The 15,497-nt window shown below is 37.5% G+C and overlaps 2 protein-coding genes across 3 annotated transcripts; both read left to right on the forward strand.

Moving 5' to 3' along the window:
• Positions 1–9,296: 9,296 nt before the first annotated feature.
• LOC109179184 (putative late blight resistance protein homolog R1A-4) lies at positions 9,297–10,650 on the forward strand. The gene is made up of 2 exons (XM_019328745.1): positions 9,297–10,515; positions 10,598–10,650. The coding sequence occupies exons 1-2, from the start codon at positions 9,297–9,299 to the stop codon at positions 10,648–10,650; spliced, it is 1,272 nt and encodes a 423-aa protein (XP_019184290.1).
• Positions 10,651–11,234: 584 nt separating this feature from the next.
• Positions 11,235–15,163, forward strand: LOC109179205. Of its 2 annotated transcripts, XR_002053859.1 has the most exons (4): positions 11,235–11,953; positions 12,062–12,109; positions 14,121–14,398; positions 15,084–15,163. XR_002053859.1 is itself a non-coding variant. In XM_019328765.1 (3 exons), exons 1-3 carry the CDS (start codon positions 11,255–11,257, stop codon positions 14,175–14,177), a joined length of 804 nt encoding a protein of 267 aa, XP_019184310.1. In that variant the 5' UTR covers positions 11,235–11,254; the 3' UTR covers positions 14,178–14,622. The 2 variants fall into 2 exon arrangements, 1 of the variants encoding a protein (XP_019184310.1); XM_019328765.1 differs by lacking the exon at positions 15,084–15,163 and having other exon boundaries at positions 14,121–14,622.
• The last annotated feature ends 334 nt before the right edge of the window (positions 15,164–15,497 follow it).

The following is a 15,497-nucleotide window of genomic DNA, read 5'->3' on the forward strand; positions in this document are numbered from 1 at the left end:
CATATAGGAGAAATCACTACATGCCATCTAAGCACATAGTGGTTAACAACATAAAAAAGGTTTAATTTGGTGAAAAATGTTTTTCTAGATTTTTAGTCTGAAGACATTTTTGAAATTCTTTATTTTCATGTCTCTCTTTTATCCATCTTCAAGCTAGCTTTCGGATTACTAATACCACCACACAACCACCAATGAACGCAGCACACCACCACCACCACCATTTACTTTTATTATTATTACTAGTCTTTTCTATGCGCGATGCGCAAAAACATATGCACAATATTTATATTTTTAAAAATAACTAACAAATCCCTACTAATTAAAATCTATATGAAATCAAATTTATTTATTATAATAATCCAATATATAATGTCTACAAATATTATTATCATTAAAGAATATAAGAAAATATGTGGTGGATGCATGTGCATGACAAAAATAATGGAAAAGATAACGAACGTTATAACGGTAGAGGCATTTTTGTCCAAAAAATTATATAGTACAACTCTAAAAGCACAATGTACAAAATGATTAGCATTAAAAACATGGACATAAATGGGGGATATAACTTTGATTGAGACTTATTATTATTATTATTATTATTATTATTATTATTATTGTTATTATTATTATTATTATTATTATTATTATTATTATTATTATTATCATTATTATTACAAATAATACATTTATTTTTAGGAAATTGAACCAAACAAAAAATATAATTTCTTAACTTTCAACCAAATACTAAAAAATTAAAATATTTTTTAATAAATAAGTTATTTTCTTAAAATCATTTTCTAGAAAATATTTTCTAGGTTTCCAAATGAATCCTAGTGTATTTGAATTTTTTTAAGAAGTGAGAAATTCAATTAAATAAGTTTTGATATAGTGCATGTAACTATGTAAGTATTATATGGGAATGTTTACTTTTGGTTAATGGATTGTTAGATGAATAAGGGTTAGTTAGAGTTAGGTGCTTATTCTTTCATTTGAATTTCAAATTCTTTGGCTGGTACTCTTCCAACCTTTGTATAAATAGGGTTATTCTTGTACAGAAATATATGAGAGTATACACACTGTTCTTGTATTTCAACATTTAACATGGTATCAGAGCCAAGTTAGTGAGAGTGAGTGTCTGGGCTAGGTCGAGGGAGGACGGGCGACGCCACTTCAAGAAGTCCGGCCGCCGTCGGTGCATCCACGCGCCCTCACGCGCCGCCGTCGCCGAGCAGCTCCGACGCCACGCGCCGGCGCGTGAGGCGGTTTCCGGCGACTTCGCCGGTCGATTTTTGCTTCTCCAGTCTCGCCTCGTCGTTCTGAGTTTTAGGAGGTGGGAGGTGTTGAAGTCTGGTTGTGTCTTCCAGTGAAAGAGGTACAGGCACTGTGTGGTTTGGCTGTTCTGCTTACTGCGTGAGGTTGGTACTGTTAAGCCTTTTTTTTTTTTTTTTTTTTTTTCTGTTGGTGTGCTGTGTAGGCTTTTGGTTGTGTTGGGTAAAGGGTTAGAATGGCACAAGAGAGGAATATCACTGTTATCTCCACGCCATCTAAATTAATTGATATAGTTTTGGCTCCGGATGAGTCTAATTTTCCTGAATGGAAATTTTTGGTTAAAGTTAATCTAGATGGTATGGGGAAGGGTGATCATCTGGAAAAAGAGTGTCCTACAGATGCTACAGCTGGGGACTGGAAAACTACTGATAAAGCGTTAATGTCACGTGTAATTAATTGCATTGATAGGAGAATTATTTTATCTATGCAACACTGCCAAACGGTTAAAGAAGTATGGGATTTAGTGAACAAATGGTTTAGTGGAACTAGTAACTTGAGAAAGTTATACCAATTATCTCAGGAAGCGTATCGGTCTAGTCAAAAGGGACGTGAGCTTAGAGATTACTATTACGACTTTAAGAGTGTTTGTGTTGCTTTGTGTGCTGCTATGCCGATAACAAATGATGTGGGTGAAATGACAAAACAACGTGAAAGATTACTTGTTTTTAGTTGGATTGCTGGTCTGGATAAAGAATATGATGTTATTAGATCTCAACTGCTAGGAAATAAGGATTTAGAGTCTTTGGATCAAGTATTTTCTATGCTACAGAATGCATCAGGAAATAATAATGATTCAAATGAGCTCCAGGAAAGAAATGTCCTTATGTCACAGGGTAATATGGATTCAAGTGCCCTGGTAACCCAAGGGGGAAGTACCAGTGATAATTATGGCTATGGCTCTCGAGGAGGGGGTAATAACCGCTCCAGAGGGCGCGGGGGTTCTTGGAGAGGTCGTGGAGGACGTGGAGGCCCACGAGTTTGTTTTAATTGTGGGGATCCCGGACACTTTCGAAATCAGTGTCCTAAGCCGCCGAGACAACAAATGGCTGCTAATACGGCTTCCACGTCAGAAGGTCATACAGTAGTGATGACAGATGAGGAGTTTGCTAGATTCAATCAGATGAAGCTTTCTTCTTCCTCGCAGTTTCCATCCAGTCAAGTGCCTACCTCCGCAACGTTTGTCCAAACAGGTAATTCAATTGCGTGTGTTTCTTCTGCGCCTCGACAGTGGGTCATTGACTCAGGGGCTTCTGAGTATATGACAGGTAATTACAATGTTTTTTCTACATATTTGCCTGTCACTTCTAGTCATACCGTTACTCTAGCAGATGGGTCTATAGCCACTGTTTCGGGTAAAGGTAGTGCTGCTGCAACATCCTCGTTACCCCTTGCTTCTGTGTTATACCTCCCAAAATTTCCCTTCAACTTACTCTCGATTAGTCAAATAACTCGTAATCTGAAATTTTCTGTTACGTTTTTTCCTGGTTATTGTCTGTTCCAGGATCTTTTGACGAGGAGGATTATTGGTAAGGGGAAGGAGGTTGACGGTCTGTATGTCTTAGAGCAGTCTACATCACTCGAGAACGTCTCTACTGGTTTGGTGAGCAATGTTTCCCCCTTTCAATTGCACTGTCGGTTTGGCCACCCGTCTTTACCAGCGCTCAAGAAGATGTGTCCTGGTTTAGAGGCTTTGACTATCTTGCAGTGCGAGTCGTGTGAGTTTGCAAAATACCATCGTGTTCCTTATGTTTCTCGGGTAAATAATAGAGTAGATTCTTTATTCGAGTTAGTTCATTCTGATGTTTGGGATCCGTGTCGGGTTACGTCCAAACATGGTTTTCGGTATTTTGTAACCTTTGTTTATGACTTCTCTAGGTGTACTTGGTTGTATCTCATGAAGTCTAAGGGTGAATTGTTTGATGTTTTCCAAAGCTTCTGTGCTGAAGTGAAAACTCAGTTTAATAAGACTATACAATGTTTGAGAAGTGATAATGCTCGAGAGTATTTTCTTAAATCCTTTTCTACCTTTATGAGTCAGAATGGTATCATACATCAATCTTCCTGTGTTTACACCCCCCAACAGAATGGTGTCGCGGAAAGAAAAAACCGCCATTTGTTAGAAGTTGCTCGTGCCCTTTTATTCTAAATGAAAGTGCCTAAAGTGTTTTGGGCAGATGCTGTTCACACTGCTTGTTTCGTTATCAACAGGATGCCTTCCTCTGTACTCCGTGGTCAAAACCCATATTCAGTTGTGTATCCCTCCAAACCTCTGTTTGCCCTGTCCCCCAAGATTTTTGGTTGTACGTGCTTTGTACAGGATGTCCGTCCACTAAAGGGAAAGCTTGATGTTGGTCCCAAAAGAGGTAGGGTGAAAGTCTAGAAGGGGGGGGGGGGGTGAATAGACTTTCAAACTTTTTCACACAGCACAACAATTGCTAAGACAGAGATAAACCAAAACTCTTAACTAGATTGTTAGAGTATGATGCACAGCGGAAATAAATAAACATAAAGTGTGTGTGAGATTGTGTGAGCAGTATATCTTCGTGAGAGCAAATATATAAAGAGCAGTATGTAAAGAAAGCAGTAAAGAACACAAGACAATTATAGTGGTTCGCGAGGTGGTGTAATCCTCCTACTCCACTTGCTCTTTTCTCCAAGAGCCAATTCACTATATCTACCACTCCTTGGTTCCAAGATACAATGAATTTCCGTGATCTAGTGCTTTGATCACAAAGCCCGCACTAATCACGCCCAGTGACACCACACTGCTGCTTCGGGTTTCACGTCGCCGCGCTACTATCCCAGGATTTCACGACTCCGCGTTACTTTCCCCCCGTCTTCCACACTCCGGTAGAAGCGTATCCCGTGATCTGGTGCTTTGATCACCAAGCCCACACCAATCACGCCCAGTGTCTCCGACACTGCTGCTTCGGATCTCACAGCTCCGTGTGACAATCCAGGATTTCACAGCTCCGTGCTACTTTCCTCCCTTCTCTTGTTTTGCTCCAAAACAAGTGATGTCTTGCTTCCAACTTCTGAGACTCTGTAGATGATCTTCAATGATGCGCATGTCTCTTTGATGAAGATAAACACTCTGGAATGATTTCTCTTGATAGCTCTGAGTGTTTTCTCTCTTTGAATATATCAAGTAAAGCACTTGATATTTATGCTCTGTTTAAGAACTCTCAGAATATTTCTCTTTTGAAGCTCTCTGAGTTCTTTTTCTTTTCTCACTTCTCACTTGAAGATTTTTCGTATGCTCTGTACCAAATGAGATTTTTGCTCTATGCTCTTTCAAGCTTAATTGCTCTATTCGATCCCTTTGATGGATTCGAATTTTCTGCTCTCTTGTTCATGAGTTCCCCATCTTCAAGTCTTCATATCTTCATCATTTTATAGCTGGTAATGAGAATCTGTCCGTTGGAAAGAGACGCTCTCATTTTTTAAATCTTGTATATTTTGTCAGAGATCTTATCTTATCTTCTGCAAAAATGTCAGAAAGAGATAAGCTAGCCATTGATGGAGTTTCATCTCCATGTAAATGAGCTCCCAAACTTCATCTGATACTCCTCTGGTTTTACGTTGAGTGGAAATATCTGGGTCTCAGTTTTGGTGTAGAATGGCTTCTCTGATCAGCTCTGAAGTGGTCTTTGTATCTTTGGGATTTAAAAATATTCATCAATTTAATCCCATACTAGTTAAACTAGTATTTTTCCTGCTCATTGCTTCCCAATTTGAATTGGCTCCCAGACTTCTCCTGGTATTTGAATTTCATCTCAATTCAATTTGATCTCCATGTCTTCTTTGATTTGAAATTGCACAACCTCAATTGGCTCCCAAGTGAAATTGCTTCCCAATTTCCACTTGTAATCGGCGCCCAAAGCTTAAACTAGCGCCCAACTCCATCAGATTAATTTAATTTGACTTCTTGATGGTGAGTTTCGAACTTGAGCCATTTCGAATAATATATCAAGCATCATCCACTTCGTTCGTACAGCTTTTGATTAAATCTCCAATCACATTTGATGTACTTCTTTCTTTCCATAGATGCTTGATCTCCAAGTCAATTTCATGCATTCTTCCCATATTAATTTTCTTCAAGAAAATTCTTCTGGGATATCTTCTTTGAGTAGCATTGACGTGATTTCATATCTTTCATCTTCTTCTTCAATTTGCCATTTTCTCCAGACAAATTCTTGATTTTCGGCTTTATATCTTCTTCTTCTATTTTCATCCATTTTCCTCTGTTTTTCTCTTTTCATAATTAAATAATTTCCCGATCATGGTCTAAGACTCTACTAGACCTATGAAATAAAATTGGGGGATCTACAAATACAAATTTGGCATATCAAAACCATTACACTTTATTCCTAACACTTGATCCTAAATCTCTTAAGTGTATCTTCCTGGGGTATTCTCGAACTCAAAAAGGGTATAGGTGTTACTCCCCTGATTTGGGGAGATATCTGGTTTCGGCTGACGTCACGTTCTTTGAGGAAACTGTGTTCTCTGGTAGCGTTCCAGGGGATAAGTCGTCGGGGATAGAAGGGGATTTTCTTACTTATACTATCACTATTCCTGTACCCGCAGTGGATCCTGATTCTGGTGTCGTACCTCCCGTTACGCAAGTGTATTCTAGGCGGCCCCGAGATGTAGTGGCGCCAACGGTGAATGCTCCTCCCCTACCACAACCTCCGTCAACTGATCTTCTAATTGCTGTTCGAAAAGGTAAACGTAGTTGCTGTCATCCGCTTTCTTCCTATGTTTTTTATGGTCATCTGTCAGAGTCTTCTCGTACCTTTATATCCAAACTAGATTCTGTGTCTGTCCCTAAAACGTTGTGTCAGGCTATGTCTCATGATGGGTGGAGATCTGCTATGGAGGAAGAAATGGCAGCCCTAGAAGAGAATCAGACTTGGGATCTTGTCCGTCTCCCCGTCGAGAAGTCGGCAATTGGGTGTAAGTGGGTTTACGTTGTCAAGACGAACCCTGATGGGTCGGTTTCTCGGCTTAAAGCACGGTTGGTGGCTAAAGGGTATGCACAGACTTATGGAGTTGATTATACGGAGACTTTTTCACCAGTTGCCAAGTTAACTTCTGTGCGGGTTTTCATTTCTCTAGCTGCTATTAATGATTGGCCGTTACACCAGTTAGATGTCAAAAATGCTTTTCTACATGGTGATTTGGCAGAAGAAGTGTATATGGAGCAACCGCCTGGGATTGTTGCTCAGGGGGAGAACGAGAAGGTTTGCAAGTTGAAGAAATCTTTGTACGGGTTAAGACAGTCTCCCAGAGCGTGGTTTGGGAGATTCAGTAGTGTTGTTACTGAGTTTGGCATGCAGCGTAGTGCCTATGATCACACTGTTTTTTATAAACATTCTAACCGTGGCAGCATTTTGTTAATTGTCTATGTGGATGATATAGTGATCACAGGTGGTGATGCAGCGGGAATTGATGCGCTCAAGTCTTTTCTTAAGAAGAAGTTCCATACTAAAGACCTGGGAGTGTTAAAGTACTTCCTTGGAATAGAGGTTGTTCGTTCTAAGAGAGGCATATTTCTTTCACAACGGAAATATGTGCTAGATTTACTTGAAGACTCTGGGCTCTTAGACTCGAAGCCTTGCGAGACTCCTATGGACCAGAATGTTAAGCTTGTAGCCAGTGAGGGGGAGCCTCTTGAAGATCCAGAGCGGTATAGGAGACTGGTGGGGAAATTGAATTACCTTACTATCACTCGCCCGGATATTGCCTTTCCGGTGAGTGTGGTGAGTCAGTTCATGGCAAATCCGGAGAAAATCCATTGGGAAGCTGTAGTTCGAGTTGTGAAGTATTTGAAGGGTGCTCCTGGGAAAGGAATTTTGTATGCCAATCATGGGCATGTGAGGGTTGAGGCCTTCTCTGACGCTGATTGGGCTGGGTCACCGAGTGACAGGAGGTCAACGACGGGGTATTGTGTGTTCCTTGGTGGCAACCTAGTGTCGTGGAAAAGTAAGAAGCAAAGTGTTGTGGCCCGCTCTAGTGCAGAATCTGAGTATAGAGCAATGGCTCATGTGGCGTGTGAGGTGACGTGGTTGTGTAATATCCTTGGGGAGATTGGTGTAGAAGTGAGTAAACCAGTTCCTTTATGGTGTGACAACAAAGCCGCTATACACATTTCGAGCAATCCTGTGTTTCATGAGCGCACTAAACATATTGAGGTAGATTGTCACTTTGTGCGGGACAAGATTCAACAAGGGCTACTTTCTGCTGTCCATGTCCGAACTGGTGATCAGCTGGCGGATGTGCTTACAAAAGGCCTTTGTAGAGCCAGGGTTGAGTATATTTGTAACAAGCTGGGCATGATTAACATCTATGCTCCAGCTTGAGGGGGAGTGTTAGATGAATAAGGGTTAGTTAGAGTTAAGTGCTTATTCTTTCATTTGAATTTCAAATTCTCTGGCTGGTACTCTTCCAACCTTTGTATAAATAGGGTTCCTCTTGTACAGAAATATATGAGAGTATACACACTGTTCTTGTATTTCAACATTTAACATGGATAAAATATTTTCACCATGGAATATAACAATAAAATTGTTCAATTCTATTATTATTATTATTATTATTATTATTATTATTATTATTATTATTATTATTATTATTATTATTATTATTTCTAATATTATTTTTATTTATGGTACTTACTAAACATTTACATGCAATGAACAATGTTGAAAAATTATGCTTAATAACTTACCACTCCACACCTATCATCCACAAAGTATTTAGATTCCTTGCAACACAAACTCCTATATATAACATCAATACATAAATTAACTAGCAAAAGACAAATAATTTAGTGCTTCATATTGATGGCAATATAAAAACAAAATTGGAGTTGTTAGGTGAAGCAATATAAAAACAAAGGTGGTTTGATTTATCATTTGAAGACTAAATTATCAAGTTTCAAAACTTAACCAGTTGTGATCCTCTTGAAAGGACCATGGTTGGTTAAAATTTAATAGTTGAAGGACCATGGGTGGTTAACTTGGACCATGAATGGTTAAATTTAAAAGTCGAAGGACCACATATGGTCAATTTGAAAGTTTAGGACTAAATGTGGTAAAACCACTATACTCGGAGGATCTCGGATGGTATTAACTCTTTTAAATAAGTAGTTTATATTTTTTAATATTAATTATACACCAAATTTGGGATGACATTTGCACATCTACCAATTGATTGAGACATTATGTTTAGAGAAGAGAACAATTCAAACATGTTGTGATGAGTGATAATGATGCGTCCAAGCTATAATTTGCAGAGCCAATTAAATATTAAATAATTAATTTTGTATAACAATGAAATTAAATATTATTGTATATTTTATATTGGAGTTAATACCATCTGAGGTCCTCTGAGTATATTGGTTTTGCCACGTTTAGTCCTAAACTTTCAAATTGACCCTCTGTGGTCTTTCGACTTTCAAATTTAACCATTCGTGGTCCAAGTTAACCACTCATGGTCCTTCAACTATTAAATTTTAACCAACCATGGTCCTTTCAAGAGGACCGCGACTGGTTATATTTCAAAAGTTGAAGGACCATGGGTGGTGAAGTTGGACCACGAATGGTTAAATTTGAAAGTCGAAGGATCACAAATGGTCAAATTGAAAGCTTAGGACTAAACATGGCAAAACCACTATCCTCAGAGGAGCTTATATGGTATTAACTCTTTTATATTGTTATATAAAACCACTTGCATTAACATAAATATAAATAAATTATGATTGTAAGTAATTTGATGTTTTTTTTTGGGGGGGAATTTTAATAATAAGTAGGCCAGGCCATATTATAGGGGGAGAGAGTCAAGAAATGCAGTATAAATTAACAAAGCCAAAAGTTGCGAATGCATTATTACATTCTAATCTTACTTTAAAAAAAATACAAACAGTTAGAGAGAGGAAAATTAAACATACACAAAGAGAGATGGCTTGTGTTGCATTGACTTCTCTGATGGCTACCATTGAGCTTGAATTTTTGCAACCCAACCACAGAGTGCCTCTTTGTCTTGATGATGAAAAGCTATTGAAATCTGTGTTTGAGAAGCTTTCTTATATGGAAGCCTTTGTGGAGAAGGAATACAACAACGCTGTGGGTAGTGGTGCTCCAATCCGACGACATCTGCAAAACAAAATCAGAGACTTTGCATTCAAAGCTGAAGATTCCATCGAAATACAACTCACAAACATCCTTCAACTTCAACAAAAAGCTGATGAACGGGAACTCCATCTCCATCGAACCTTGCAAGAAGTAGCAAAGGAGGCAGAAGAGTTGCTGAACGTTATCAACAATGAAGTTGATTCTCTTCCGTTGATTGGTTGGCCTCACAACATTATTGCGTCATCGTCAGGTGGATCCTTGCAATGCTCTCCACAGTTTGAGGAGGAGCTTATCTACCTTGATCGTGACTATGTCATTAAAAGGGATATGTACCCAATATATTGGACAGACTACTTTTTGGAGCCCCAGGCATTGGAACTAAGAGTACTCTCAATTATTGGAGTCCCAGGCATTGGAAAGACTACTTTTTGTAAAAAAGTGTATACAGATGATATGGTTGTATCATATTTCGACATTCAAGCTTGGATTACTATTCCGCCAATATACAATGGGAATGTGCAACAACTACTGTGCCACCTTCTTCAATCAATGAGCCCAACCCCCCTCAATGACGAAATTGACATGGGAAGCACTTTTTCTCAACTAAAAGAGCAACTGCACAGACACTTGAAATGCAAAAGATATTTAATTGTTTTGGATGATGTCCCTAACACTCTGCTTTGGGATGATATCCATCAATGTTTTCCGAATGACTCAAATGGAAGTTGGATATTGCTAACCACTCTTTTCACTGATGTGGCTGAGTACATCACCGAATTTTGGAATAGCATCAGGAGCCTTCCTTACCTAAGTGACAATGAGAGTTGGCTTCTATTTTCCCACAGATTTTCTCTTGAACAGTATATGACACCTAAATTTGAAGAAATCGCGAAGAATCTTGTTGAGGAATGCAAAGGATTGCCGCGCTCAATTGTTACAGTTGCAGACCGTCTATCTAAATGCAACTGCACATTGAAGGAATGGAAGAAGATTGAGAAAGAATTACTGTCATTGGGAATTCTGCATAGAGATACACAACACTCAAGTAAGCTTACCAACATTTACAATCATTTGCCACAACATTTAAAAGTTTGTTTTTTATATTTTGTGGTCTTTCCAAAACACAGTCAAATCAAAGTCAAAAAACTTATTAAGTTATGGATTGCTGAGGGATTTGTGAAGCCACTGAGGTGTCTGCCATTAGAAGATATAGGTTATATGTATTTAAGGGCTCTTAGAAATAGAAGACTAGTCAGAACAGCTAATGAGTACCAATTCAGACCAAAGACTTGTTCCATACATATTGACATGCATAGCTTTTGTATACGAGAAGCTCAAAAAGAAGGTCTTTTATGTGCAGCAAATACTCAACAATGTATTGGATGGCCATTAGACATACTTGCAAATTCATGTCGCTGGTTAAGTTTACGCTCACATAGTTTGGACTATCATGTGTTGTTTAGTTCAAATATCATTCGCTCCCTTTACGTCTTTCACGGAGGTTTTGAAAGGTTTTACTTTTCAAACATTTAAGAATTTTAAATTTGAGTGAATCTCTAATACTCAAAAGAGTGCCATTATTGTCCTTAAGGAACTTAGCTTTTTTAAGATATCTTTCTATACCACAGTGGTTTGAGAGTTTTGATGATGTAGTATCAAGTAATTCAAATTTGCAAACACTTACTGTGTCTGGCATTGATGAATCAACACTTGGAGCACGTACTCTTCATTTGCCATCCAAAATTTGGGAGTCGCAACATTTAAGGCATCTCAAACTTGGGGATATGTATATGATAGATCCTCCAAACATGGTTAAAGAGCATTTGCAAACATTAGTTTGTGCAATGCCAATTCATTTCAGGAAAAAAGAAGTGTATTATTGTAGATTTCCAAGCATAAGAAAACTGGAAGTTGTGTATAAAGATGTCTTAGTTCCGGGTTGCAGCGTTGGGCGATGTTGCAGAAGTCCTATCATCATTTTGGAGAATTTTGAGGATTTATTGAGGTTGAAGACTCTAACGGTTATGGTTCCAGTTGGTAGTATAACCCTTTTAGAGCGGGTTGGTTTTCCTGCAAATTTGAAGAAGTTGAGCTTGAGTGGGACTAATTTTCCAGTGAAGGTTTTAATGGTAATTGGGCAATTACCGAAGCTTAAAGTGCTGAAACTAAAGAATGCTTTCTATGGCAGAGTGTGGGAAGTGGTTGAAGGAGGATTTCCTGAATTAGAAGAATTGGAGGTTGAAGCCAGAAGTCTTGAGCAATGGGTGGTCAATACTAATAATTATTTCCCAAAGCTCCTCTACATATTCTTAAAACGTTGTTATTTTCTAGTAGAGATCCCTTCTATAATTGCAAAAAAGCCCGGGTTGCGGTTAATTGAGTTGAAGCAATGTCCTCCTTCTGTTGCCGCTTCTGCCAAGATGTATCAAGAAGAAATGGGGCACATATTTCTCGTTACTGTTGACGGCAAGAATTTTGCAGGAGTATGTTCAATCCGTTTCTCTTTCATTCATTTGTTTATTTTCTTTGCAAAACCTGTTTAATATTTTTTTTTCTCACTTGGTTTCATGTTCTTGGTTCCGTTTTGACAGTATCAAATAACAGAAAAATTAAAAGGAGAAGAAGAAGAAGAAGAAGAGGTGAGACTTAATTTAATATACACACGTGTTTGCATGTTTAGTACTTTTATTTTGGCGTGCTATATATATATATATATATATATATATATATATATAGGGAAGGGACTAGGTGCGGATGGTGCTTCCCGTGCGGTTATGCGGGTGAACTCACATTAAGCATTACACTGGCGCACTTTAAGTACACAACAGACGGACATTAAACAGACAAACAAAATACATTCAAAACACAAACTCACGCACCTTAAGCACAAAACTCACGCATCTTAAGCACAAACCTCACGCACCTTAAGCACAAAATTCACGCACCTTAAGCACAAAAACACACGCACCTTAAGTTTTAACAACAACTCACATTAAGTACACACTCACGCACATCAAGTACAAAACTCACGCACCTTAAGCACAAGACTAATGCATCTTAAGCACAAAACTCACGCACATTAAGCACAAAACTCATGCACTTTAAAGTTTCAACAACAACTCACATTAAGTACACACTCACGCACATTAAGCACACAACTCACGCACTTTAGGCACAAGACTCGCGCACCTTAAGTACAAAACTCACGCACATTAAGCACTACACACTCACGCACATTAAGCACAAACCTCACGCACCTTAAGCACAAGACTCACGCACATTAAGTACAAAACTTACGCACATTAATCACCCGCACAACCGCATAGGAAGCATTCACCAGCACTGGAACTTAAACATATATATATATATATATATATATATATATATATATATATATATATATATATATATATATATATATAGAAGAGCGCTCATATGCGGCGGGGTCTTACCGTGCGGCGGTGCGGTCAAATTCCAGAATACACCAACAGTGTTAACAATATGCACCAACAGTGTAATAAAAACACACCACAATGAAATGCAATAAAACATCACAAAATACACAACAGACTCAAAAAAATACACCATATAACTCACTACCCCCAATGGTGTATTTCCGAACAGTGTATGGTGTTTTTACTCACACCTAATGGTGTGTGTTTGGTGATGCAGGGCTCTGTTTACTCTGTTTTGTGTGGTGTATTTTCATAACGTTGATGGTGCATACTTGTTGAACTATTGGTGTTGCCGCACCGTAAGAAATAACCGCACCGTAAGACACTGCCGCACCTGAACCCGCCTATATATATATATATATATATATATATATATATATATATATATATATATATATATATATATATATATATATATATATATATATATATATATATATATATATATAGGATCATATGAGAACACTTGCTTAGGTGAGAACAAATCGTGTGCATTCTTCTAATTTTTTAATGGTCTAGATTAGATTAAGTGTGTGCGAACACGAATTAAATGTGTGCAAACGCGATTAAGTGTGTTTGCACACATTTAATCGCATTCGCACACACTTAATTTAGATCAATCTAGACCATTAAATTTATTAGATTGATGCACAAGATTTGATCTCACAATGTCACCTAAACCAATCTAGATCAATTGCATTTACACGCACTTAGTCGCGTTTGCACACATTTAATCTACGTTCACACACACTTAATCTAGACCATTAAAATTAATTAGATTGATGTACAAGATTTCTTGTTACGTTCTCACCTAAGCAACTGTTCTCATATGATCCTAAAATCTCTAATATAATAAAGTAGAAATTTTTTGGTAATAAAAATAGGGAAAAAAGTTCCTGCCCAAGCAAAACACTGGGTTTTGGGCTTTTTTTTTTTTTTTGGGAATTCGGATTCATTAAATTAAACACATTAAGTAAATTTAAATGTCTTGGAATTGTAAACGTTGCTTACATATCAAATATTCAATACATGGGAAAATGCAAAATGAATTTAAATGGAAGATGACTGTTGTCATCTTCAAGACTAAATATTAATTTTAAAATGAATGCTTCTATACACCTACAAACAACACTATAAATAAGTCTTCACAACACTATGGAGGAGAAATGTTGAAATTATGTTGCGACGAAACTAGGCTGTGCAAGGCAGCAGTGATGCAAGAGGCCTCGCCGGAAAGGAAGCAGCCGACTGAATCAGAGCCTGCCAAGGGAAAATGTCCAGAACCTATTCCACAGCCGTATCTTGAGCACATGGAAGCGAATGGAACTATCGGTGGAGGAGAAGGATACTAATGAGATGAAGGCGCAAACTCATAAGGAGATCGGAAAGGTTTACACTTGCAAAAGCCATGGTACGGGATGATGAGGATATTTCATTCTTTACTGGACTGCTGTGTACTTGGAAATGGGAAAGGTATACACTTCAATTTGTAATTTCTGGTGTTTTTAGAAGAAATTTGCGTTGATTCATTAAATGTGAAAAATGTATATAAAATCTAATTGTTTATAACAGACCTTTAAAATTTTAAATACATTAGTTTTTTAAGATTATGAAAACAGTAATTCATTTATGGGGAAAAAACAAAGAAAAAGGAATACATAGTTGAATGTTACCTTTTCTACAAGAATGGTACTCTTCAGAATTTCTTAGATTTCAATACTTACAGAGAGTCTTATACTGTCTTCTGCCATGGATGTAAAACTGCACAGAACACTAATACATTACATACTGAATTATTTTGAATGCTAAATAAAGAAATGCAGAATATAATTGTTGATCTTAACAATCTATGAAACAAAGTGATCTTAAAGATTAAAATATTCACTTCTGCTTAGGTTAACTACCTAACACAAATTGAGTGTTAATTAGTATCTAACTGTTAGTATTCCAAGCATGTATTCTCATCTACTATAAAACAAGAATATGAATAGGCAACACAATCAATAATCACATTGGTGTGCTATATTTGAATTACTTATTAATCACTGACTTATTATGTGTTTTTTACTATTTTCCTGCTTTGCTTACCATATGTGACTTAATTCTGCACCATATTCATAACAAACTAATGTTAATTCTGTAAACAACCATACACTAGGAAAAAATCATGCACTGGGAAGGGATCACATACCATTGGGGAGCAAGCACTGATGGCTGCTTTTACGCCAATGGAGCCACAACTAATATAATGTACACGGTGATGCAGCTACCATGAGTCCCAGTGCTCTGTAAATTGATCCTCAGCAAGCTACATGAAAAAAAGCATGCTTCAAAGAATAATAGAGTTTAAAAAGAATATAATATATACAAGTTGCAACATGTATAATTTTTCATCTGGAGTAGGCAAGCAATGGAGTACTTGACCTCACATATAGGCAAAAGCCTACCCTCACACTTCAAACCATGTAAAGTCCATACAATAATTTTTGTCTTTTCTGTTACCAATAGCATTCTCATTGATCAAATGTATGTATAAACATAAAACAGAATAATATTCAACCAAAAAAATCAG

Source organism: Ipomoea nil, unplaced genomic scaffold (assembly GCF_001879475.1).
Source record: "Ipomoea nil cultivar Tokyo-kokei standard unplaced genomic scaffold, Asagao_1.1 scaffold0878, whole genome shotgun sequence".
NCBI classification, from domain to species: Eukaryota; Viridiplantae; Streptophyta; class Magnoliopsida; order Solanales; family Convolvulaceae; genus Ipomoea; species Ipomoea nil.

Coding starts and splice junctions, on each gene's coding strand:
- LOC109179184 (XM_019328745.1), top strand. CDS start 9,297: ATGGCTTGTGTTGCATTGACTTCTCTGATGGCTACCATTGAGCTTGAA. Junction 10,516..10,597: donor TAGAGATACACAACACTCAA/GTAAGCTTACCA, acceptor TCCAAAACACAG/TCAAATCAAAGTCAAAAAAC.
- LOC109179205 (XM_019328765.1), top strand. CDS start 11,255: ATGTATATGATAGATCCTCCAAACATGGTTAAAGAGCATTTGCAAACA. Junction 11,954..12,061: donor ACGGCAAGAATTTTGCAGGA/GTATGTTCAATC, acceptor CCGTTTTGACAG/TATCAAATAACAGAAAAATT. Junction 12,110..14,120: donor AAGAAGAAGAAGAAGAAGAG/GTGAGACTTAAT, acceptor CGACGAAACTAG/GCTGTGCAAGGCAGCAGTGA.